Source organism: Electrona antarctica (genome assembly GCF_951216825.1).
Source record: "Electrona antarctica genome assembly, chromosome: 12".
NCBI lineage: Eukaryota > Metazoa > Chordata > Actinopteri > Myctophiformes > Myctophidae > Electrona > Electrona antarctica.
Genome location: NC_136793.1, coordinates 40,561,129 through 40,587,783, shown reverse-complemented (window position 1 = coordinate 40,587,783; position 26,655 = coordinate 40,561,129). Strand labels below are relative to the sequence as shown.

At 42.3% G+C, this 26,655-nt stretch overlaps 1 protein-coding gene across 1 annotated transcript; it reads left to right on the top strand.

Annotated features, from left to right (window-relative positions):
* Positions 1–16,736: 16,736 nt before the first annotated feature.
* Positions 16,737–21,390, top strand: fam163b (family with sequence similarity 163 member B; the record flags this gene model as incomplete). Its single annotated transcript, XM_079515743.1, has 4 exons — positions 16,737–17,012; positions 18,730–18,756; positions 20,534–20,649; positions 20,908–21,390. Exons 3-4 carry the CDS (start codon positions 20,557–20,559, stop codon positions 21,388–21,390), a joined length of 576 nt encoding a protein of 191 aa, XP_079371869.1. The 5' UTR covers positions 16,737–17,012; positions 18,730–18,756; positions 20,534–20,556.
* Between the last annotated feature and the right edge of the window lie 5,265 nt (positions 21,391–26,655).

The following is a 26,655-nucleotide window of genomic DNA, read 5'->3' as shown; positions in this document are numbered from 1 at the left end:
CCCCCTTTGTGGTTCCGCACATGCACAAGGCAGCCAGATAGGCATACAGTCATCCAAGCATACAGTTAGATAGCATCTCAAGAGTTAAATATCTAATGGGTTCCATTTGGTCCCCACCTGTCCATAATAGACCTATGTTACAGACATGTAGAAAAATCAGTTTAGACAGTAAACCACCCCATAGAAAGCCATATAGACAGCCATACTATACTATATACTATACAGTCAGGTCCATATACAGTGGGGCATTTGGTTACCATACCATCAATAACATTGAACATTGAAAGCCTGAATTAGTCTAAAAAGTCTAAAGAATAACCAATACAACTAAATAGTTTTTAGTAATTTTGAAGACTTGCTACATTTACTAGCAAAGCATGACCCTATAATCATAAAGCCTTCATCAAGAGTCCATTTGGTTGCATGCTCATCATGATTTTAGCTGTCTGTGGACCAAAATGAAGTGAACTGAGATCCACTCCCCTAGAGGGCTTGAAACCCCAATGCATTGGGGTGTAGTGGTGTTAACCGGTATTACACCGATGAGATGCTCAAATCCATAGTCTATGGGCCAAAACTGGTATTACACCCCCTTGTAGGGCCCCTGGATGGGTGTGTCCTCTGAACCACTGGGACGAAAAATAAATAGATGAATTGCACTAGGAGGCTGAAACCCCCTACAGGTCTGTAGTGGCTGTATGAGGAATTACACCTACATTATTAGATCCATAGTCTATGGTCAGAAATGGAATTACACCATAAAATGGACAAATCTGTTAGACAAAAAAGAAAAGCTAGACAGCAGACCAACCTGATGTTTAAATCTGCAGTACCAGCTATACGCCACATTTACACTAGACTACACCTACACATAGTAGACCAACCCCCCTACACACCCCACCCACACAGTAGACCAACCCCTCTAACTAACCATTGTGCAAACCTTTTCGAACATATTTGTGGCATCTACAGCACCCAAGCTAGTTCAAGCTTTCTTCACTACGAGTTCACACATACATAGGCAGTACAATTGAGAAACCACATTAAAACCACATACATTAAAAGTTCTTGATTTTTTCATTTTTCTCCTTTTCTTTATTTGTTTAAGTTTTTAACTTTTAACTTGTTTGTAACTTTTTAACTAAGTTTTTCTTTTTTTCTTTTTTTTTTAAACCTTTTTCTTGTTTTATGTTTTTGTAAGTGTTTTTCTTTTTTTCTTTTTTTCAAAGTTTTTTTTTAAAGTTTTTTATTTTCTATTTTTATTTTTTTCATTTTTTCATTTTAATTTTTGCATTATAAGTTTTGCTTAAATTAATTTTCTTTTTAAAATTTGCATAATTTACTTTTATTTTTCCATGCCCATACTCAATAGTGTACACCTACTGTACACCCCATACTCCAACGTATATATGCACCTGGAAATTGCAATGTTAGGGCTAAACCAACACACAAGCTGTGTGTTTTCCTGTCAGCTGCTGTCACCTGTCACCTGTCACCTGTCTTCTGTCACCTGTCACCTGTCACTTTCAAAGAGAAGGGACCCGCCACCCCCATGGCCCCCCCACACACACACACACACTGCATACCAACACCTTCAAAGAGAAAGGGACCCCACCCCCGGTTTTAACTCCAACTAATTAACACATTAACACAACAAACAAATGTTTTGAGGAGGGGGGGGTTTACAACGGCCAGCTGGCACTTAAAAAAGATAAGGGATCCCCCCACCCCCCACCCACACACAGAGGTTCATCTAAAACTTCTATTGTCCTATTCACACCTGGAGACGCCATGTCTGCTAGGCTGGGGGTGTGAGAGACTGTCCCACCCCCCTTCATGAAAAACACGCACGCAGGGACAGAGAGAGATAGGGAGAGATAGGGACAGATTTTAAACACTTAATGTTATAAAACACTTAAGCTCTTAATCCAGAGCGATTTACAATAAGCAATAACAAAAGCAATGGCATACATCACATACATAAATAAAACGATTAGAATAATAATAATAATAATAATTATAATATATGATTTTTATGATATATGCAATATGATTATGGAATGTATGGAATGTATGGAATGTATGAATAAATTAACATAAATTAACATAACTTACTCACTGGCGCCCCCAGTGGCCACATGGGGTAATGAACCCCAGCAAAGAGTAACTACTACCAGAAATCACGGTGGCCGGACCAGGCTAACTGTCACATCACCATGAAAACCGTGCACATGGACACTGTCTTTTCAGAACTCATGCCTCTGCATGGCTATTTGGTGCTCTCTGTGCATGCGTACGTGCGTGCGTGCGTGCGTGCGTGCGTGCGTGCGTGCGTGCGTGCGTGCGTGGACAAAAGTGGCAGTAACTGTAAACGTCCTGCCCTGTTCACCAGCATCTTCTTTTTTTCTGTGGCATGTCCAGATGAAGCATGTAATGAATGCTGACCTGTGGTGCTCTTGAGGGCCGATCTGCCTATGCTGTGTCTCCATGTCCTTTGATTCATCTGTTTCCCTGACACCTCTGCATGATGCCACCTGCTGGGACGATATGCTAATGAAAAGCAATGAATATTCATACAGTTTATTGGAACAGTTGGAGGATGATTGGGGAAGGTTATATCTAAACTTTTGGTCTGGGTGACTGTGTGAGAAACGGACAAACTTTACCTCCCCCCTCCATTATTTTCTAACCGTGCATATGATGATTTCCTTTTTTTTGGTTTTTCTGGTTTTATCCTCTCCTCAGATTTTGTATTGACCTGTACTTTCGTTGAGCCATTCTACAAACTGTTAATACAATTTTCAGTATCCTATGTGATGTGTAGCGGACCCCCATCTGAAAATATCTTTTGCTTTTTTTTACCTTTATTGATAGACACAGTAAGTTGACAGGAAACGGGGAGAGAGATACACATTACCAGCATAGGTGCCTGGACCGCTAGGCCGGCCCAGGCCAGCCCATCTGCAAATATTTTGAAAGCTATAAATTAAAGGCACAATACCATAAAACAAACAAAAAGGTCGAAACGGGTAGGTCCTGTTATTTATTTGCCTTGCTCATCAATACATTATTTGAATTATTTTTCACCAAAGACGGAGTGCCTTGGATTCCTTTTTTCTTTGGTGTAAGTGTGTAAGTTTCTGCAACTTACACCTTTGACAAGCAGTACAACTTGGAGGAAAGATACCCTTTGTCTATAAACAAAAAAATAAATCAGCTATTTTATTTGCCAATTTGTATTTAAGGTTAAAGTTGTTAAACTGATTTTTTTATGCTATATTAACTCATTTTGCTGGGGACCCCCTGGAAGCCGCCAAGACCCCTGGGGGGTCCCCGGACCCCACTTTGATAACCACCGTCCTAGAACAATTGTTTTGATTTATTTAGTAAATATGCAGTGTCCGTTCTAAAGGCAAGACAACTCATTGTGACTTATAATTACATGCATTGCGACTTATAATTGAATACCAGTTTAATTTGGACATGTGAGACGAGTTGAATATATGAAGAAAAGTTTTCAGCAAAACTTTTCAAATACGGTAATAACGCTTGATGTTGCTCAGCATAACCAACCACTGTCTTTCTTCATAAAGAAGCAACTCCAATGGAACAGCTTGATGCCTTGTTCTAGGGGCACCTCAGAACAGACAAGGGAAAGTATAATTAATTCACTTTCCCCACCCAGAACAGCCTGTCAGGGCTCTGCATGAATGATTTAGAACAGCTCAACCGCAATTATAACAAAGTTAAATTAACTTCATGCTAGACAAAGGATATTCATTTGTAAAAATGATTATGTGTATAGCTTTGCTTAGGTGGCATATTGGGATACAATGGTTTAAATTAAGACAGAATGCAACCCGCCTGTCAACAGTTGTCTAAAATTCTTCAAGTTTAATTGACTAACTCATAACCTATTCTGTAGCTGCAAGCATTCTGTATGCAGTCACCACACTGTGTGCCTGAAGTCACTGAATGTGTATACTACACCTGTAACTTTCATATTCGATATAGTGTTCAGCTCAAATGGCTCTACAATAAGCACCAGAGCGTGGGTGCGTCATCTATATAGTAACTTGGAATTGACGATGGAAACAATACAAAACAGAAACGATATTAAAACAGTGATTTTTATACCGGTAATAGAGAGAATATAAAAACACTGATATTCATGACAAATGGGAAGACTGGTAAAGTAGGATAAGTAGGATCAGCTTTACAGTTTAGTTCAGCTTGCTTGCACAATACAACATCAGCATGTATACTTGTGGCCTTGCAGTGTGCCCTTGCACTTTCTGTTCTGTTTACTTGCATGCCGAAAATAACATGTAGAAGCTCACAACACAGGCTATTTTTTAAGACTGATAGGTATAAATCAGGCTTGACATTTATGTCTCTGTACCAATATGAAAAAGAATCTTGTTGAATTTAACATTGGATTATTGATTCTCTTCATTCCAAACTGACAGGGAGGCAGAGAAAGCACATAACGTAGGTGCTCTTATAGGCTCTCGTCTCTATCTATCCCATAATAGCATCCTCGTACATCCAAGAGAGATGCTTTCCCATTCGCTTCAATGGATACAGGCTGTAATCTTCTTTGAAAAGGCTTTTCTAAAAGTGGGGTCACACAGAGAAGACCAGACCATCAAATAGAAATCATTTTGTTTCATTATTCATATCCTACTGGTGGTCTGTTCTGTTCTCTTTGGTGAGGGATGTTGAGGGAATTGAATCAAACAAACCCAGTCAGAGTCAGTGCAGGTTTTGTCCACCCCCCCCCCCAAAAAAGCTAAAAACACAGTTTTTAAGGGACACTAACTCAAAAGTCTAACCCTAAAGCCTAGATTTGTTGTTAAAATCACGTTTTGAATGTTGTAGCGGTTTTCAGTCGGATCGCCACAATGTATCTAAAATCAATATACTATATTAGAAAATTACTAATATCTGTTTTGTTGACAATTATGTAATGTCCACTGAATGAAATACCTGGAAATTCATAATCTTGATTTCAACTTTGTCATACAGTATGAACACACACACACACACACACACACACACACACACACACACACACACACACACACACACACACACACACACACACACACACACACACACACACACACACACACACACACACACACACACACACACACTGACATGACTGGCATGGCTTAGGGTCGGCGAGTACAGCATCTTGCAATGGGTCTGGTCCACAAGATTCGATACTCCACCAAGATACCCATGTACCTGTGTAGATACTTCCTTAATGTTAACGAAGTCCACACCCACAACACCAGAGGGAGTGCAACGAATCATGTTCAACCCAGATTCGGCACAAACAAGGGACTAAATTCTTTTCGCTCCTATGCCACCAAAATGTGGAACGCCTTACCAACAGTCATTAAGACATGCAAATCCCTTGACTCCTTCAAAACCGCTCTCAAAGGGCACCTACGGATGGCTGCAATTCGAAACTGGCCCCCGTAAAATCTGAATCCCCCCCCACCGCCCCCCCCCCCCCCTTTTTCCCCTCACTGTATATGTTTCTTTTCCCTTTTTACCTCCATTATGATGAATTCCTGTACTGTTCTTTGTCTATATAGAAGTGTCTATTTGTACGTCTCTAAATGTTTTGATGAATTGAACATGGTGGACCCTGTTGTAAACAAGTGTAATGCTTAATTGGGTCGTCCACTCACAGTTAACAGCCTTTGTATTGAGTTTGTGCTTGAAATGTACTGTAATTCTGCAAACTGTTAATAAAATTTTCAATCAATCAATCAAACACACACACACACAGAAATGACATTCTAGTGTTTTGATGGCTTGCATATAAGCCTCTAAAAGGGACGCCAGACCCCCCCCCCCCCCCCCCCCCCCGACACTGACATGGCTATGACAACTATTAAGTTGTATTACATTATTAGAGTGAGATGAGATATACTTTATAATCCCCGAAGGGAAATTGATGCGTTACAGCAGCATCATGTGATAGAAATAAATACGCAGTAATCAAACAGACAAATAGAAACACAACAGCAGTATGGAGAAAGGGTCTGCATATAGGCAGGTTTTCCCCGTCTGACGTATGTTGGAGGGAGCATGTCCTGGAGGTCCCTGGCCTACAGTGGCCTAGGGCAGTGGGGGTGTGCATTTTGTACAGGACTGTAGCGGCAGCAGCGTGTCTTCTGTGGCTAAGGCTGGTGATATAGAGTTGTGTACTGGCAGTGTCCTTGTCAACTCCAATTATTTTGAGGGCCTTCCTCTGAATATTGTCAAGTAGACCAAGATGGTCTACTTCAGTGGTTCCCATAGTGGGGCCCGGGGACCCCCAGGTGTCCTTGAGGCAGTTCCAGTGGGTCCCCACCTAAATGATAGTTTGGAACAGTGTCCATTTGTACACTCTCAGAGTTAAATTAACATTTATTTTACAATATAATCGGGGTCAGCGATAGAAATGCAATTAAATGGTGGTCCGTAGACTAATGCATGTCAAACTGGGGGTCCTTGAAATTAAACGGGTTGAGAATCACTGCTAGAGCCATAAACATATTCTGTTATGTCAAGCTCATTTGTGGTGGTCAGCTGGTGCGGTGCCCATTGAATTGGAGGTCCAGCTGGGATGGAATCGTCTTTCTTGAGTGTCATAAACTTGGAAACCAATGGTTGGAAGGTGGTCTTCCATTGGTCTCCCCAGATGGTTAGAGGGTTGAGTTGTCGCCGTCGGCGTACATGTACAGTTCGTTCTCACACACTTCAACCAAGATTCAAGGTTGTACTTTATTGCTACATCTTGTGTACAGGTACATTGTTTGACTTCCTTTAGACAATGCAGCAGCATATAACATCAAACAGCAAAAAAGGATAGAATAGAGTCCGCGGGTACAGTGACTGAGACTCAAATGTGTTAAACTGTTTCCCATTAAATCAGCAGGTCTGCTCATGTAGGTCTGCTCACGGCAGACTGTTTAGCTGCACTGCACTGTTATGCTCAAAGTAGTTCCCCTAAAGAATTCTGAGGCAACATGGCAGCATGGATTTTATTGTTTATAACGTTGGATGAGGTCTGATGCAAAATTAATGTTTCTGTGGGGGTTTTTACCGCGGTTTTCCCAGATTTTAGCGTGTCATGTCCATAGACGATGGGTTGTTGTTGCTGGCTGCAATGCTATGTTCCATTGGCCTAGAGGTCAGCTAGAGGCCAAAAGTGTGTGGTTGCCTAGAGACGAGGCAGCCAATCAGGACCATAGGTCGCTACTACAGCAAGAGACGAGGCAGCCAATCAGGACCATAGGTCGCTACTACAGCAAGTGGGCGTGAAAGCCAAGGCGAGAGAAAATAGACCTTAGATTTATCTGATCCTTATGTTTCCATTCCGAAAGCATTAGATATTATCTCAACATTTGGCAGGTTCTCTGGCTACAAAATCAACCTCTCTAAGTGTTTGTTATTCCCTGCTAACGAGTTAGCTTGGAAGATGTTGTTCGGGTCGTATCCACTGAAGGTAGTTTCTGACTCTTTCACATATCTGGTAGTGACTGTGACGCGTAAATATGGGGACTTCTCAAAGTCAAACTTTAAACCAGCCCTGGAAAAGGCTAAACAGAACCTTGCTCGTTGGTCAACATTGCCTCTATCGGCAGGGTTAACTCAGTTAAGATGACAATTATCCCTTCCTATTTTTATTTCAAACTGTGCCTGTTTTTATCCCCAAATCCTCCTTCAAAGAGCTAGACAAATCCATCTCAGCCTTTATCTTGAACAAGACCACCCCACGTATTAGAAGGGCATTCTTAGAAAGGCAGAAGGAGGATGGATGATTAGCACTTCCAAATTTCCTATACAATACTATTGGGTGGCAAACATTTATAAGTTGACGTATTGGATGGCTGCGTTATATGGGGGAGGGGGAATGGTATGGGTTGACATGGAACAAAAACAACGCTCACCCCGTGTCACTATCCTCATTGATTTGTGCTCCACTTACACCTACGCCTTACAAATAACCCTTTGGTGAGTGGCTCACTCCGTATATGGGCACAGTTTAGGACACACTTTAAATATAAAGAAGCCTCATCTTGTCTCCCATTAGTGTCTAATGGGAGTCTTTTTCCACCTTCACTTATGGATACAGCATTCCAATTATGGACCAGGAAGGGGTTAAAGCGCTGAAGGATATGTTTAAAGAAGGGTGGTTTATGTCCTTTGAACAGTTGATAGATGAATATGACATTCCTCGCTCACATTCTTTCAGGTACTTACAAGCACAGGGTTTTGTTAAGAAATATGTTGCTTCGTTCCCTCTACTTCGAGCGGATAAGTGGCTTGACGAGTGGCTGGAGGGAGACCGACCGACATCAGAAGGGGATGGTGAGCATGTTATATAGCGATATTCAAGAGATGGCATCCCCATCTCTGGATCGTATTAGGGAGTCATGGTGTAACAATATAAATGGTAAATGGTGCATTTATATAGCGCCTTTATCCAAGGCGCTTTACATAGATTGTGCATTACATTCACCCATTCACACACACATTCATACACCGATTGCGGCAGAAGCCATGCAAGGTACCAACCAGCACATCGGGAGCAATTTGGGGTTCAGTGTCTTGCCCAAGGACACTGCGACATGTAGACAGGAGGAGCCGGGATTCGAACCGCCGACCCATGGATCATTGGACGACCTGCTCTACCTCTTGAGCCACAGTCGCCCACAGTGGGATCCCTGACAATTCTTGGCAAATGGCAATTAAAATAATTCATTCATCTTCTGTCTGCATCAGACATGGGCTACTTCAGTTCAAAGTGCTTCATAGGTTACACTTCTCCAAGAGCTCTCCAGACTTGCTGAGATTTATCCAGATGTAGATAGCCACTATAGTCTCTACCATATGTTCTGGTCATGCCCATCATTATCACAATTTTGTCTTTCTGTTTTTGAGATCTTCTCTTACATCTGTGACAAAGAGATCAGCCCTAACCCCTTCGTTGCTGTGTTTGGAGTGACCCCTGGTGAAATGACGGTATCTGTCGTCCAATCTGACGCTATAGCCTTCTCCTCCCTATTGGCCCGACGCCTTATTCTGTTCAATTGGAAATCAGCCATTCCCCTATCACATCGATGCTGGGTGTGATGGCACACCTAAAACGTGAGAAGCTCAAATATTCCACCAGGGGCTCCGACCAGAAATTCTATAGGGTCTGGCAGCCATTATTGGACTATTTTAAACAAGGTATTCCTGGCTGAGGATATTCAGGTGTAGGATGGTGGTTTAATAGCTGAACTATTCCTGTATAGCAAGTGACAATCTGTTTGATAACGATGCGATGTGATCTTATTACCTTTATACTTTTATTTTTATTTTATTTTATTTCCTTGTGTGTCTGTTTTGGTCCTGTATTTCAGTCTTTTTCTTTTTCAAGGTGTTCTTAATGTATTGTATGCATTTTATGTATGTGTAGTCTAGTGGTGTATGTATGTAAGTATGTATGTTTTGTTGTGTGTTGAAAAAAACAATTGAAGCAATTTAATGATAATAAAGAGTAAATGTATCATATGTAGATGTGCATGTTTTCCCTGTAGTAGCACATTTAGGTCAGCCATATTTACAACAAATGTAGTTATGAAAGGTGCAATTCTAGCATAATGGTGCAAGAAGAGGACAAACGTGTGAGGGAGAGGGGGGGCTAGCGTTTTCCTTTGCCCTTCTTTCGCTCTGGCTCTTGTCAGTTTGTTTATGTATCTTATTGTTCGGGGAAAGACACTTTTTTCCAGTCTATTCTTGCAGTCCGGATGCTCTCTGTGATGCCTCTGTAGAAAGCTCTTAGAACTTTTGGACCCATGTCAGCTTTCATCAGTTGTCTGAGAAAGAATAGGCATTGTTGTGCTTTCTTCATCATCCTGCTCTGTCTGCACTGCCCAGTTGAGGTCCTCGGTGATGTGCACCCCCAGGAATTTCTGGGAGGCCTCCTGTAGTCGAAGATCAGCTCTTTAGTTTTGTCAACGTTGAGAGCCAGGGTGTTCTCCTGGCACCATTGTGCTAGGTTCTCCACTTCTCTCCTGTAGGCTGTTTCATCATTGTTCGTGATCAAGCCTATGACTGTGGTGTCGTCTGCAAACTTGACCACTTGGTTTGAGCTGAACAAAGCCATGCAGTCGTGGGCGTACTTGGGCTAGTGCCACCATACCTTTTACAGTTTACAATTTAGGCATTTAGCAGACGCACTTAATCCAGAGCGTAAGCAAGAACAACAACATGGTAATACATCACATGCATAAAAATAGTCATCATGAATCATGAATCTGATTGACTCAGAATTGATTCTGAGTCAATCAGAATCAAGCTAAGAACCTAAGAGTGTTAGTATCTATATAATGAAACTATGCGTATACACTGACTATAGAGTGCTATGTCTACATAAAAAGCTATCTAAGTTACATAAGTTGAGCCTATACATACGCCTGTAAGGTCGTCGAGGCTAGGGCAAGTGCTATGGCAAGTGCTACAGGCTAAGATGGAGTCTAAAGAGATGGGTTTTCAGACTACGGCGGAAGATTGGGAGTGAGTCTGCAGTTCTGATTGCAATGGGAAGTGCATTCCATAGTTTTGGAGATAGAAGGGAGAAGAGTTTGGGACGTGTGGAGCATTGTCCCGTTGTTTTTATCGAATGTACTTTCAGCTTCCCTGCGTCGGCTGATCTGTAGGGTCTGATCAGACTTGAAAGATATGAGGGTGCCATACCTTTGGTTGTTTTGAATGCCAGCATCAGAGTTTTGTACTCTGTGTGGGCAGTGACCGGGAGCCATTGGAGGGAGCACCTCGTCTTCCCTCCGGAGTCTAATGAACAGAGGGCCTCCGTTACCTTACTGTCCATAGAATAAATGAAAAATCAGCCATCATTCTCCTTACCTTTGGAACCAACTGCCCAACTCTGTAAGACTATAGTAAAAACATATATTTTCTCTGTTTACTATGATGACCAATCATAATCTCGGTTTGTGACCACGATTTAATATTTGACTGTTCTGTTTTTAAATGTTGATTTTATTATTGTTTTTATGTTGTTGTATATTGTGATTAGAGATGTCCCGATACTGTATCGGTATCGAAAAAGTGTCGGTATCGGCCCTTATTTTTCATATCGGGTCATATCGGTATCGGCGAATATGCCAGTCTAACCACCGATCCGACACAGGGGTAAGGGGTTGACAATATGGCAGGTAAATAAAATGTTGGGGCATGTGGAGTTTGCTTTTGAGTTGCCCATACTGCAAGTGCACATATATATATATATATATATATATATATATATATATATAACTTGAATGACTAGTGTGACCTGACAGTGAGTGCAATCAATTAAGACAGAGGGCACATACTGTAGCCTACTGTAAGTTACTGAATGTAACCAATGGAGGAGTTTGACTTTAAAACTTTAAAACTTTAAAATATTAAATTACCAAGGGGAGAACAGAGAAAGGCCAGTGACAGAATTGTATCAATATTTTAGAGCACTGCAAAATAATAATGAGTGTTAATTAATTTAACTCTGAGAGTGTAAATGTTTAGCAGAAGAGTCAAATGTTACACCTTTAGATTCAAATGAACAGAATGTTGCTGTGAAATACTTACTGGAAACAAACAAAAAGAGCAAGAACAGGAGCTCGTACCTCAGTCTTTGAGGACAAGTGGAAGGCAGGTCATTTCCTCTGTTTTGTCTGAACGAGAGTCCTGGTTTCCCCAACATTAGTGAACAGAGTGATGTTTGAATGAATCCAGACTCTGACCTCTCATATCCAGACTCAACCATGACGCAGGAAGAGGGTGCTAAGTGGCAGCCTCCCATGCCCACTGACATCACTCGCCGTAACATGAGGCTAACTCTATATATTTTATAAACATTGGGGGTTTTCGTCGGGCAGGGCAGTACTGAGGCGCAGTGGAGAACAGACGCAATGGGCTAATGTGCTGGATCAGGCTAAAATCACATTTCTCTCGCCCGCAGCACTTTCAGTGGATTTCAGGCTAAGCCTTGTTCCCTCTGCACAACACTGAAGGGTCTTTACACCAGTGTGGATGTCTAGCCAGTTATTTGACCTCTCACTGTCAGACAATTTGGGTACTCAGTTGAAACCATAATAAGACTGCCATGGGCCAAAACCTCACTCCCTTAGAACTTTGCTCAGAGCAGAGCACAGGCACTCTCAAACATTATAGAGAAGATTAAATAAAATACACCTTGTGTCTTATTCCTGGAGGATATCAGCCATGCCAAACGTTGAGGTCCTAATTCACAAATGGGAAAGATGTGGTTCATGTGTATATCATATTTTGTAAGGCATTCCTGAATTTCCTCAACAGTTGCACTCGTCATCAAAGGTATTGCTTAAGGAACGCTGACGCTGACAGTATGAGGGCAGAGAAGGATTACATTGAACAAACTTGCTCCTATGACTTGGCAGTTCAAGATGAACTGCGGTCTGATCTAGGGAAACTAGCATCCAGGCCAGTTTGTCAGAGCAGACTCAAAAAGAAGCTGAAAGCCAAACGACTCATCTTGGCCTTTTCACATACAATAAATGAGCAGAAAGACCTTTGCTGAGAAGATGACTATGACAAAACAAATAGTAGGCTACATTGCATCACAATCCACATTTCTCATAATTCCTATTTATAATATATCAGATGGCTATAAAGGTGGCCCAGAGTTGTTCTGTGGAAGTTACGGTACCGTAGAGATCCGTTTCGTAGTTGATGCTTTGATACTTAATTGTCACTGCCGGTGTGAGCAAACGGGGAGAGGCAAACCTGCAGGTTCCCTCACATTACAATACAATACGAATCACCACATTTTCCTTCTCTTTTCAAACAATGTGTCTTTTGGTAAAAGCAGGAAAACTATTTCCCTAATGGTGGGAAAGTCACTTTTTGCACAAAAATCTTTTCATCCTCTCAAATCTAGCTCTTTTTCACTATATTGATACTTTAAATAGGACTGGAAGCTTGACAGGACTGTCAGTATCGGTAGCAGAGCTGATCACTTGTCTTTTAGATTCAAGTTGGCCCATATGGAGATGTTGAGCCTCCCTTCATTTGGCCTGAGTGATCAAATGGGCCATACCGAAGGGCCAAGGGAAGTTTTATAGCTCCCTAGTGTCCACCGCCTCAGCACTGCAGCACAGCAAATCAATAGTCACCCTGGCCAGATAGCACAGTGGTCTATCAAGGCATATTGAGCTCCTGTTTTTCTACAGCTATCTCTCATGATGGATCATGCATAAATGGTTATTGCTATAATTATGGGAAAGAAACCCACCGTCATTTAAACAACGGTTACAGACTGAAAAATATATTTCTGAAAATATGTGAAGAAATGTAGTGATCATCTTACTTGTGTCTGATTGGGGTTTAGTCTTCTTATATAGATTTTGATTGGAAAGAGTCAAAATTATATCAACCTGGCTGTTTTTATTATTATTTTTCCTTGTTTTGAGAAGAATAACAGCTTCTGTCTTTTCAAGACAGAAGCTGTTTGCAGTGAATCCAAGCTCAAAGTGAGTTAGAAGTAAACACTGAGTACAGTATACATTTGTCAAGAAACCTACCATATAGTGACATGAATCATAGCAGCATCAACGTTTCCGACGGCTTCTTGTGAACGCAGCATTTTAAAAAAGGGGATTTGTCAGTATAAAGATACAAAGCAGGAGGGGAAATAGGTATCATGTCATGTCACATTAAGAATTCCGCGCCTTCTTTGTGCCTTGGGTGTCTCGCCTTTTCGCTCCCAGTCAGTGAGCGCAGTCATGCATACTTTACTGGAGCGACAGGAATGTGCCTGGATCAAGCCCTCTGACAGAAGGAAAAACTTACTCATTAGCAAAGAAAGCAATGACAGAAGGCAGATAGAGACCGACAGATGGATGGATGGATCCTGTTACAATCACTAAAACTAAATATCATGTACAGCTTTTCTATATTGTGAAATGACATTCAAATAAATACATTCATGGAGTCTGATTCCATGAGTAATTCAATGATTAAAGGAATTTGAACTAATTCATACATCTGCTACATTGTACCTTGTACAATGGAGCAGATAATATGCTTAACCTACTGCAGTATCTGACCTTGCCAGATGTACAAGACCAACACTCCTTTGAGTGGGAATCAATGTTGGGACCGTGTTAGTCTAATATTGAACAGTCTGTGCCAATGTTATTGAACTGACCATAGGATATTTATAATAATATACACACTTTACATTTTTGCAAATCACAATTCACAAAGTGCTACAGGGTTTAAACAATTCCATAAAAATAGCAAAAAGGTCCATTTTAAATTTAGGCTCAATAAATAAAAGAGGAATTAAAGAACAATATAATACCCTTCTTGGGGTAAAAAGTTGATTAAAAATGTATTATACGAGGAGCAGAAAGAATGGCTAATGAGAGGAGGGGTAGGCAAATGGGAGGTCTAAAAGGTTGTGTGAAAGTGTGAAGTCAGGGTCTATTGGAATGTGAATACAAAACGCCTGGGTCTGTGAGGCTAATTGGTGTGTAATGACAGTTGAGAATGGACATGAATAGAAAGGTGGGGGAACTGCTCAGTTAAGATCAGGCATAGAATATACTTTTTGGAATTTGGAAAGTACTCCTTGAGACTGAATTATTTTCAAACGTGGTCTGTCTCTATCTCTCTCCCTTTTCTTTAACTGTTTCTGTCTCTTTGTCTTTCACTGTTTCTCTGTGTCTGTCTGTTTGTCTCTCTCCCAGCCACTCCCACCACACACTCCTGGACTGGCATTGAACTTTATTATTGGCCAAACTCTGCAAAATGTCATGTATTGGTTTCTCACACGTAGCCTATACTGTGTATAACATAGCTGTCTGTCCCTTCAGTGTTCGTCAAATGTTTCACTTCTATTTGTCTATGATCCTGAAGTGAATCCTCTTCCCTATTTCCAGCCAGTCTGTCATGAATCTATACTTCTACCATGGTCTATCTAGGCACTGGATCCACTGGCCTCGACAACTCTGTGACTAAGCTATTGTCTCATGTAAAACCCATCCATTAATCAACTTTATTTGAACAAGGCTTCAGAATTATAGACTACTGGAGGATGATGAATGATGAATAGACTATCAATGAAATGACAGTTTGATTCTGTTCAGGAGCAGAACCCATTTACACATTTTGATTCTTAATTGCCTTAAGTAAAAGTAAGTATAGCCTTGCCGAGCCATGAGGCCCATGGGGCCTATCTCCTGTTTCTGTAGCGTGAGGCAGCTTATCATGAGGTACAAGTACACCCCCTGGACATGACGCTAGCCTTAACTTGCAACACTATCTGGCAAAGAGAAAGTGATAGGCTACCCATAAGGCTTTTGTGGCACTGGTGTGCTGGTCGAAAAATAGAGTCTTGACAACTCATCAGATCAAATTGTCCAAATGTTTTTGAGTTGCAGTCGTCAAACGTTATGTCAGCACTCACTTAAAAGCTATAATATGACACAGATGCGTCCTCAGGTCTAAATGGGTTAATAATACAATTGTTAAATAAATGTGTTATCAGAGGCAGGAGACATGCAGAACACTGCTTAGTTCCTGGTCCTGCAGTATACTGTATAGGCATGCAGTGTCATAGTGAGTCCAGCTTTGGGCTGCATCTTCAAACTGAGAGGTTCCTGAGGGACTGGCTGAATATAGTGGAAGTGGCCTTGAATGGAAGACACAGCAGGAGGAAATAACCTCTGCATCTCCTCTCATCAATATTACAAACCCTTGTCTCTACAATACAGTGGAATCTCAACCTCCTTTAACCTTTAAATAATGCATGCCTTAAAAAAAAATCTCCTTTTTTGCCTCAAACTATATTGCCTTGGTGCAACTGGTCATTATTATGATGAAGAGAACAGAGTAAAATGGGACAGGGGTCAGTAGTCAGAAGTGTAATAACCTTAGATGTTACAAATAAATCTCTCAAATATCAAATAATGAGGCTGGCAAACCGAGGCCCATATCACAGGCTATAGTCAAGAAAACCCAATTAAAAGGTTTATTTAATTTCCAGAACTGCTTTGGCCTGCAGGACGACAGGCGTGACACTGTGTGCGGCAAGTAGGCTAACACAGACACATATAGTAGTCACCCTGTGATGAAGGTTAGGTCACCCGACCGTGCCCGCGCCCCCGGTTGAAAGTGCATCAAGGTTAACCAAGCAAGGCACACCGCGTTGTTTTGACGCATGGCCACATGCCCACATGCACATCAATGGAAATGAATGCGCGCGCCGATGCTGCTGTCTGTGGGCACAGGCTGCGCTCCGCTGCAACGCTGTCGCTGATGATGGGACCGGATGAATGCGGTGCTCGGAACATTCCACCAATTAATTACAACCGAAAGTGCCAGCCAGTCCTCTTTGTTTTGCTATCAGTTTGGATCTAGTGCCCTCAAGTTTTTTTTGTTAGGCAATGAAAGGGAAACCTGGACGGAACGCAGGCGACATTTTCGTGGATTTAGTAACTGCCATCGCTTTTGTCTCGGTAATATATCACAAAGACAGTAGGCTAGTAGGCAGGATATAGGCCTACTCTGGAAAATGAAAGTCGCGGACAAGTTGACATAAAGCACAATTGCCGAGTTTCCTGTCGGCGCCCCAACTTTTTGTCTTTTCCACAAACGTTTGGCTATCAATGGCGTTTTGAAACTTATTGCAGCTGTGGAACGGCGCGCAGCTTTGGAACGAGATGTGATTGCAAATATCAGGCTATACGTCTCTTGCTGACGCGCGAATGAAGACAACCCGCAGCTTTGAATAATCTTTTTGTTATTGATTCAGGAATCAGGAGGATACATGTGATGTTCCTCTCCCCGCGTTAGCCTTCCCCCACATGCAACTCTACCTTCCGATTGATCCCCACTTCCACATGCAGGCACGCTGCCACACGACTGCCCCATGCACAGGAGCTGTAGTGATGGGACTATTCAAATACTTGTTATAGGTAAGAAGATCATGCCATTTTGTGAGAAATTGCCTTTTGTTGCTGTCTTAAGTTACAGTTGTCTCCACGTGTGCTTGCCAACACTTTAACGCGCATAGCCAAACGTGTATAGAATATGGATATAGTATAGGGGGAATTGTGTCGGAAAATAACTAATCTGATCTAATTTATAGTTACATGTCTTTAAATTCTGTCACTGCATGGGGTCTATCAATATCTTCGCTGAAATTGCATTCTCGGCTAAATGAGCAGCTGTCCATGGTGCTGATTTATAAAGCCTCCGCATGCACGCCTGAAATCTGAGTAGTGTGAGCCGTTATGTTAGCCTGTTACCTCCCTTTCTGTTGAGCCTGGACCCTGGACCTTATAGGAGTACATGTGTGTTTGTCTGTCTGGAGCTTGTGTTATCCTAGTAGCCCATTGTAATGACTTTTATTGTATTTCAATGTGGACCACAAATATGCCGTTGTACTTCATCACTACAGTGTGTGTGTGTGTGTGTGTGTGTGTGTGTGTGTGTGTGTGTGTGTGTGTGTGCGTGCGTGCGTGCGTGCGTACGTACGTACGTGCGTGCGTGCGTGCGCGTGTGTCTACACCATAGGCAATAATTTACAGAACAGACTGAACTGGACATTTAAAAAATATATAACATTTCATACAACTTTGCTTAGAGGCACAGAACGTGGTTAAGAATGCATGCGTTAACGTTCTCTCTTTATCGACATGCCCTCATCTGAGGACATTGACCTCTGAGTGTGTGTCTCATGTCTCATGGTGATTTGTGTGGCTAAATGATGCTGACTGGCCGCAGACGATGACTGTGTATAGCGTGTAAATGACTCCATGGACCCGGGATAGTGATGTCCCTGTCATCGTCACCATGGAAACAATACAAAACGCTATCGTGATGTGTTGGATGCTTAAGGTGCTGATTACGACAGGGCCTTTGACTGAGCGTCAGCTTGTGATAGTATAGATTCACATCTGAGAGACAGACAGACACGTTTCTGTTATGTCCTGGTAAGATTTTTTTAAGATTGCCAATGCTTATGCTTCTATTGCCCAAGCAATGTTGTCGTATTTAAAATGAAATTAAGAAGAACATCTCCCCAAGTTTTTGTCATTGAGGTGATGTGCACGGTTTGGTTCTCCCTATAGGGCTGTGACATTTCATTCCTGCCTGTGCGTTTGCTTTAGTTTGGCTTTATAATTTGATATGATGGATAGCATTGCAGGATTGGAGGTGAAGAGGCATGTGACCCTATAGCACATCACCAAACACACGTGCACACACGCACACACACGAGCACACGCACGCACGCACGCACACATGCACGCACGCACGCACGCACGCACGCACGCACGCACGCACGCACGCACGCACGCACGCACGCACGCACGCCATGCACACACACACACACACACATACACACACACACACACACACACACACACACACACACACACACACACACACACACACACATACACACACACACACACACACACACACATGCACACATATACACAAGCACGCACGCGCACACACACACACACACACACACACACGGCTACTGTAACAATTCATACTATCATTACATTTTGAATGTACGGTTTCTCATGAATCACGATAGAAATGAATTCATCTTGTGCACATTGTCATCTTTGTCACTTTATCGCTTTGTTCTCTTTCTGCCTTTGTCTCACCCTTTCTCAGAAACACGATCATGTTCTGAGAATCCAGGTATAGTGCTATAACATCTCACGGGGTGGATTGTTGAAATTCACAGAGAGCCTTTCCCTGTCACAGCCATTGGCTATTTTGGGCAGAATGCCTTGCTCAGCTGTACAACTTTGCATGTATTATTGCGTGATGGTCCTGCAATGTGACATGCACTTCTGTTCTCTACCATGTGAGCCCCCTCGTCAGGCTCACACAGCATGGAGATGAAATGAGACAGCATAATTATGGACGTGGAATTTGAATATGGTTTAGTCCACTGTTTCTCAACATTGGTATACAGGGACCAAGATGGTGTGTGTGCAACTCTGAGAGTAAACCTTCAGGGCTAGATGTAGATGATCACTGAGTGTTTTACAGTGTAGATTGGAGTGTATTACAGTGTAGATTGGGGTCCCAGAGAACAAATAAATAGTATCCGTGGCCTGATGCATATCAAACTGGGTATCCTTGTAATTAAATAGGTTGAGAATAACTGAACTAAACTGGAACTCCAATCTACACTGTAAAATCCTCACTGCTTATTTAACTCTGAGGGTGTGCAAATGGAACCAAATGGACCCATGAAGGTCCTTTTGGTTCCTTTTGTTAGTCTCGTAAGCATCCATTTGGACTGCTGACCAGACGTTGAGAGCCACTGTTCTAGTCTGCATCCTCCAACTAAACATCCGTCTCATTGGTATAGTCTTTTTTATTGGCCTAAAATATTGTCTATATGTCATACATTCATGAATCCACCACCAAAATGTCAAACCTTTGCTTTAAGTAGCATGTGACATGTCAAACTAGGGTTTTTTCATGATTCTGAATCCATTCCAAGCATTATGTTTGCACAAAATACACTCCTTGGGCTAAAAACAGCCATAGCCACTTGCCCAAATGTGCCCAATGTGCTGACCTCATCACATTAATTTGGCCGTTTTTAGCCCAAGGAGTGCAAAACTAATGCTTGGAATGGATTCAGAATCATGAAAACCCCCTAGTTTGACATGTCACATGCTACTTAAAGCATAAGGAAAGTTTGACATTTTTGACAATTTTGCCTGCCATAGGATGTTAATGGTAAGGTCACAAGAAACCCCTATAAAAAATTGCTCAATACTGACAGCCGATCAGCAAGTGGATTCATGAATGTGTATAGACAATATAAATAGACAATATATACTATACTCTGACTTTATTGCTGGTTGGTGCTTTGCATGGTTTCTGCCGCCGTGTGTGTGTGTGTGTGTGTGTGTGTGTGTGTGTGTGTGTGTGTGTGTGTGTGTGTGTGTGTGTGTGTGTGTGTGTGTGTGTGTGTGTGTGTGTGTGTGTGTGTGTGTGTGTGTGTGTGTGTGTGTGTGTGTGTGTGTGTGTGTGTGTGTGTGTGTGTGTGTGTGTGTGTGTGTGTGTGTGTGTGTGTGTGTGTGTGTGTGTGTGTGTGTGTGTGGGGCCATGCAAGTCCTTGCGACCATTTGGTGTGGTTGGGGCCATTGAATTGAACCAGTTGAATCACTTGAGTCGACTTGGGTCGATGTGCAACAGGACATATCACACCGCTGGGACTAACGCTAAAACCGTCTCTTCCCGTCTCGACCCTTTGATGTGGTTTGGGCTTTAAGAGGCACCAGACTTCAATAACGTTCATGAATCATATGTCTCAATATATCTCTCAATATCTCAATACCTCCAATCTTTCCTCTTCTTCAAGTCACCCTGATTTATTCTTCTTCCTCGGATCCCTTCTCTCCTCCTGTCTCCTGCCCCCGGTCTCTCTCTCTCTCTCTCTCTCTCTCTGCAGACTGTTGATGGAGAGGCATTCGAATGTCAGCCGGTACCGTGGTTATCGCAGGTGGAATTCTGGCTACAGTCATCCTACTGACCATTGTAGCTGTGCTGTGCTTATGTAGATTGCAGGTATGTCATACCTGTTTGCTACACCTCTTCCAGACAAACACAGATTATTTGGGAATACTGGGGAATCAGACAATGTTGATGATGATGAAATAATGTGCCTGGTAACTGTCAAGGTCGGCTTCTAAAACACAAAGACATACCCCTCATATTGTCTCAGCAAGCTTCAGTATGACTGACCTTGAAACAATCAATGTACAGTTTTGCTCGTATCATATTTCCTATATGCCGCCCCCCCCCCCACCTTTCCATTACCAACAGTATTACTGCTGTAAGAGGGAGGAGTCTGAGAAGGGGGAGGAGGCGGAACCAGCGCTCCCCACCATGTCACCGTCCCGCTGCCCCCTGCCACTGGCTCCAACCATGCCACCGCCCATGGCTCCGTCGCCCCCCTTGCCTGAGCGCTACAGCGACGAGTCCGACACCTACCCACCCACTTTCCTCACGGAGGCCAACGGGCCTGCTGGCTACTCCCCTCCTCCGCCCCCACCTCCGCTGGTCCACCACGGGATGCAGAGGTCCCACACCTTCTGCCCCTCGTGCGCCCGACACTCGTGGCCGTACTACCTGCAGCACCCGGCGGAGAGACTGTGCAATGGCGGCCGCAGGATCAGCTACAGGACTGTTCAGCAGCAGGAGCTGGACCTGCCGACGGACATGGCCAGCTTCTACCAGAAGCTCAACCTCATCCGCTCCGTCACCATGAGGGAGGTGGTCACCCACAGCGTCAGCACCGATGTCTAGAGGCAAGAGGGCCGGTGCTGTAGGTTAGGGCTCTGTCGCACTTCGTCGCACGATGGCGTCCCTCAAGAATTAGGCATTTTGGATGGCATGGCCATGCGGCAAAGTATAAATTAAGCCTTAACGTGGAACACTGAATGGTGAGGAGAGGCAATGTTCATTTCCAGGTTACAGTGAGTGTAGGTAGATTCTATATGCAACCACACAAAGTAAGAGGTATTTCGTTGGACTTTGCTGCCTCCATATTGGGCCTAAGATGCACATGGGGAATCGAGAACCTTTTGGTTATGTGTATTGCCCCATGTATGTAATAATGTTATTCCCATCAGAAAGTGGACCAGTATTACACGTATTTGGTAAATATTACCGTACTGAACTGGGCTGTGAGCAAAGGAAGTGTGTGTGTGTGTGTGTGTGTGTGTGTGGGGGGGGTGTTCACTTCTGAGTTCGCTCAGGGACACTTCAACATGTTGACTAGGTGTGCCGAGGGTCAAATTGGTGACCTTCCGTACCAGAAACCATTCAGTGGCCCTGTAAATCATGGTGCACTGATGCAGCAGTAAAATTGTAAAGTGGATGGAATTGCACACACAGACCCTCAGCTGGAGGAGAGGAGGGTTATTGGAGAGTAGTGTGACACTGTACAGAATAAGTACACCCACTCATGAATTCACCTTTGTTGTGTCTTTGTCTTTTGTGTCTTTCATTCACCTACCACTGTGTGAACTTTGTTAACACTTGGTTTCCTTTGAAGTACAGCATATGCACTGAAATAATACATGATTCACAGTGCCAACAAAGCAAGGGTACTGTGAGTATGAGTGCTCACTGTAACGTGGGAACGACTGTTTGTGTTATGCTGTGGTGCACAGTAGCGCAGAATATGGATTATAAAAACCAAGGGCTCTTAAAAGGCTTTCAATTAACAACTGTGATTTCATTCATTTCCAATAAAAGAGCTCACACACACACACACACACACACACACACACACACACACACACACACACACACACACACACACACACACACACACACACACACACACACACACACACACACATTTAACATCTTTATTTGCATTCACATTTTACAAGACATTTCTTGAACACAAACAATAGTGGATGTGCAAACTTGGGGAAAAAAAGCTCTACAACAAGTGCTTCAGGATACAGATCACGGGTACAGAAAGCATCACCTTCTCCATATATGGTGACTGCCAATTATTGCAGACACTGAACAGAATTTTGCCGATGCCTTAGCTCTTGGCTTGGGCATGCCTGCAATCTGCAGGCCCCTCACGACTGATTTATGGACATTACCGAGGCTTCACACACACACACACACACACACACACACACACACACACACACACACACACACACACACACACACACACACACACACACACACACACACACACACACTATAGACCTATTGTATATACTGATGTGAGGTGAGTGATAAAAACACTGAGAGGGTGATAAGCTTGAACTGCATTGTTAGCTGCATTATCTTTCCTTGAGAATATACTGTATGACAGGCTGACCAATCAATGCAGCTAAAGTGGCACCACCTGCTGAACAAGGCACCTTGCTGCCAGCTACAAGCACCCTCACTGCTTAAGGAACTCAATGTGTCATGTACAGTACATGGACTACATTCGTCCACCCAACACGGTTGCTGCGGTCGGATGATGTACAATTTGCAGTTGATGAGGAGACACTGGAGGCTGGCAGCCAGCAGCAGCTGTGTTTTCAACCAACTCCCTCCCTCCACTTGTAAAAGAATCCCAGGGAGACTACCATTTTGTTCACCAAAAAGTCATGTGTTGATCAAATGCTATTTTCTCATTGTTGTCATGAAAGAATAAGGCTATGGGTATATACAGATATGATATTCAAGGTCTGTTTACCTCAATCTAATATCTCCAAAATATAGAGGACCCATTCTGTGAAAGTATTACATATTGTCCTTTAAAAGGTACTATAAGTTGTTTCAGTGTTGTGTAGGCCTAACTAACAATTTTGTAAGAGGATGTGTCAATCTTTTCAAATAGTAAATATAAAAGTTTGTGATCAAATGCTGTGTTGTACAGGGTAAAACGATATTTACAGCTATATGAAAACATATTATTTGGATAATATAATAATAATAGACCCGATTCTATCAGTTCCACAAAGCCGTAGTAAAAGTGTGTTTTTGTTTCCTGTGTAGGAGGAAGACAGAGAGAAGCATTTTTCTGTTGTGTGATTTGCTCATTTATTTCATAATGTCTGTGAGTGTGCCTAAGACATGTGCAGAACCAAATTCTTTCAAGGGCGTGTTTGCTTTGCTCTCAGGCTCACCCTGACCAGATGAAGGGCAGTTAGGTCAATAGAGCATCACAAATAGGTTGAAGATAGGGAAATTCAAAGGCGTTTTGGAGCACAGTGCTGTGAGTTTCATGCTTTTAATTGGCTTGCATTACACTTTACCACTTTAACCCTCATGGTATCCCTATTTGGCCATGTCATTGTCATTATAGGTGAATATAAAAACAATGTTGCCCCCACCCTAATGTCTATTTTTGCTAATCGTCTTACAATGAAGTATATAGGGCTAAAGTGGTTAACCCAGCTTATTATTATCATTAGGCTGCTATTATTATTATTACTACTACTACTGTTACCATAAAAGCATTCGGTTTCTTTGAAGGTGAAACTAGCATACATAACATAACATATCCTATGGTAGGGTTTGGTGGTTTTATTTCTGTAGAAGTTGTCACAGGGGCCAGCAGATGGCATCACACCCTGTTTAATGCATTTGCATTTCTGTTCCTAGTGTTACCAGTTACTATTTTACATTTTTCAATTTACTGTACCAATAAAGTTATGGGGAAACGTGCTGGTGTTTGTGTAACATCTTCTCTAAAAAGGTTGACCATGGCCTGGGCCGGCCGAGCGGTCCAGGCACCTAGGCTGGTAATCCAGCCTGACAGCGTGTCGTGGGTTCGAGTCCTGATCCCGATGACCTTTGCTGTGTGTCTTCCCCCCATCTCTCTACCCCTTTCCTGTCTAACTACTGTAACATCTATCAATAAAAGGCAAAATGCCCCAAAATAGTTATATATATAAAAAAAGGTTGACCATGTAAGAGTGGTGCAGAGAGAATGCAATGTAGAAAGAAACGGATCTTCTTATCTTATTAAGTTAGACTAGTGATTTAAATCCTGTGTTAGTGTTTCTCAAAGGGTGCGTGCTGGGCGTACAGAGAAGGTTTTTTTTGGGGGGGGGGGGAGCAATGTTTTTTAAAGGGGAGGGCTGAGGTGCTCTTGGTGGGGGGGGGCAAGAGCTCTAATGCTATGATACTAACTTCATACTGAACATGATACTGACATCACTTTTTGTCAATCTGATATTTGGAATTTGATGAGTTTTCTAAATTATATAAACATCATAATACACAATAAAAGAAACACACACCCGTGTGAAGTGAGGGGCGCTCTTATCGTCATACATCATCATACATCACATTCTGTGCTCAGCCAATCAGCTGAGCACATTTCGTGCTCAAACACAACAACAAGGGACAACAAGGGACCTGTATATTGTATAGGGGGAACTGACCCAAAAAGGTTGATAAACACTGGCAATACCTGGTTGACCGTCCGGGGTACCCCAGGGCAGTATAGTCTATATTAGATCCTATAATATTTCCCTCTATACCAAATCTCTTTCCCCCAAAAATAGCCAATCTACAAGCTTACAACACATCGCATTGGGACTGCTATTGACAAATTGTCGTGCCATTATAGGGATGCTAGAGTTCCAGTAGTGATTTAATTTATTTAAATTAAAATGATGTTATAAATAATGTCATAATACCTTTAAGACAAAGACAATTGTCAGAATTTGTAACCTTTTTAATGGAAATACAAGTCAATACATTGAGGATTTCAGTTATCATCAACAGTACAAAATGTCAATACTTTTGTACAAAGAGGTATCAGGTATAGAAACACAGTACATGATAGTTATATTGACAAAAATGACATACACTATTGAATACATTTCAACCATTTCAAGTCTCAGGAATCTCTCTGTCTCTGAATGGAATAACTTCAGTCTATATCCCATACATTCCTGCTTGTTTAGATTCAATACTTCTCTACGGTCATCCACAAACCAAAAACTGGCATTAAATAACATGATTAATATGCATTGGTTGGCATCAGGAAGGTCATGATTAATGAAAATGTGTTATGAATAATAAATATAATATATGCCCTGCAAGCAGCTGGCCAAGCTTTACATAGATGCCAATGGGCACACCCCAAAAGGCAGGCTTTACAATCCAAGATTGGAATCGTCAGCTTAATGATGAGCCATGATTTTCTGTGCCAGACACTAATTTGAAATAGACTTAAATAATATTCATAAACAATATCTGTATTTAAATATTCTAGACATGCAGTATGGTCAGCTGGAAAATAATTTAATAACAGCAGTGAACACTGCTTATTATGCTTGTCATCATGACATCTCTACACCAATTTCACCAAGACACATTCCTGTGCATTTATTGTACTTGCTACTTGGTGAATAAGGTGATTCTTGTTCTGTCCTAGTAGCAAGTGACATTATTTCATAGACACATCTTCATCTCCTATTGTTTTCTGTAGCCCCACCCCTAGGCGATCATCACAAACATTGTACTATACACTGGACCTCTGTGGAGAATCTGGGTCTTGGTAACATTAGGCCCGGTGGACGATGGACAGGGAGATGGGGGGGGGGGGGGGGGGGGGGGGGTGCTTGAGGTCAAAGACACTTTGCGATGATGACAATGAGGAGGAAGGAAGATGGTTCATAGAGAATAGGACTTGTCGGAGGTCAGAGATCAAGCTTTGTGGGTGTGTGACAGTTAGAATGGATTAGGGGTTGGTATCTAAGGATCTCTTGAAAATGACAATATTCAACAGGGGTGTACATGAAACAAAACACCACTGATTAGGAGGCAAGCTGAAACTGTTCTCATAGAGGTGATTATGCTTTTTATTATTCTCCCTCTTTCACAGATGAGCAATTCAGACTATGGAGTGGTTCAATAATTCTATGGTTTGTTTTCTACATTTGTATTTATTTGCTGAGGATTTTGTCATTCACTGGCTCCGTTAAAGGCTGAATGTATTTTGAAGGAACCTTTTTTGCCTCCAAAATAATGAATTGAGGCAAGCTCATACAGTAGCAAAACTGATTGCTATAATAATGAATTGACAAACCG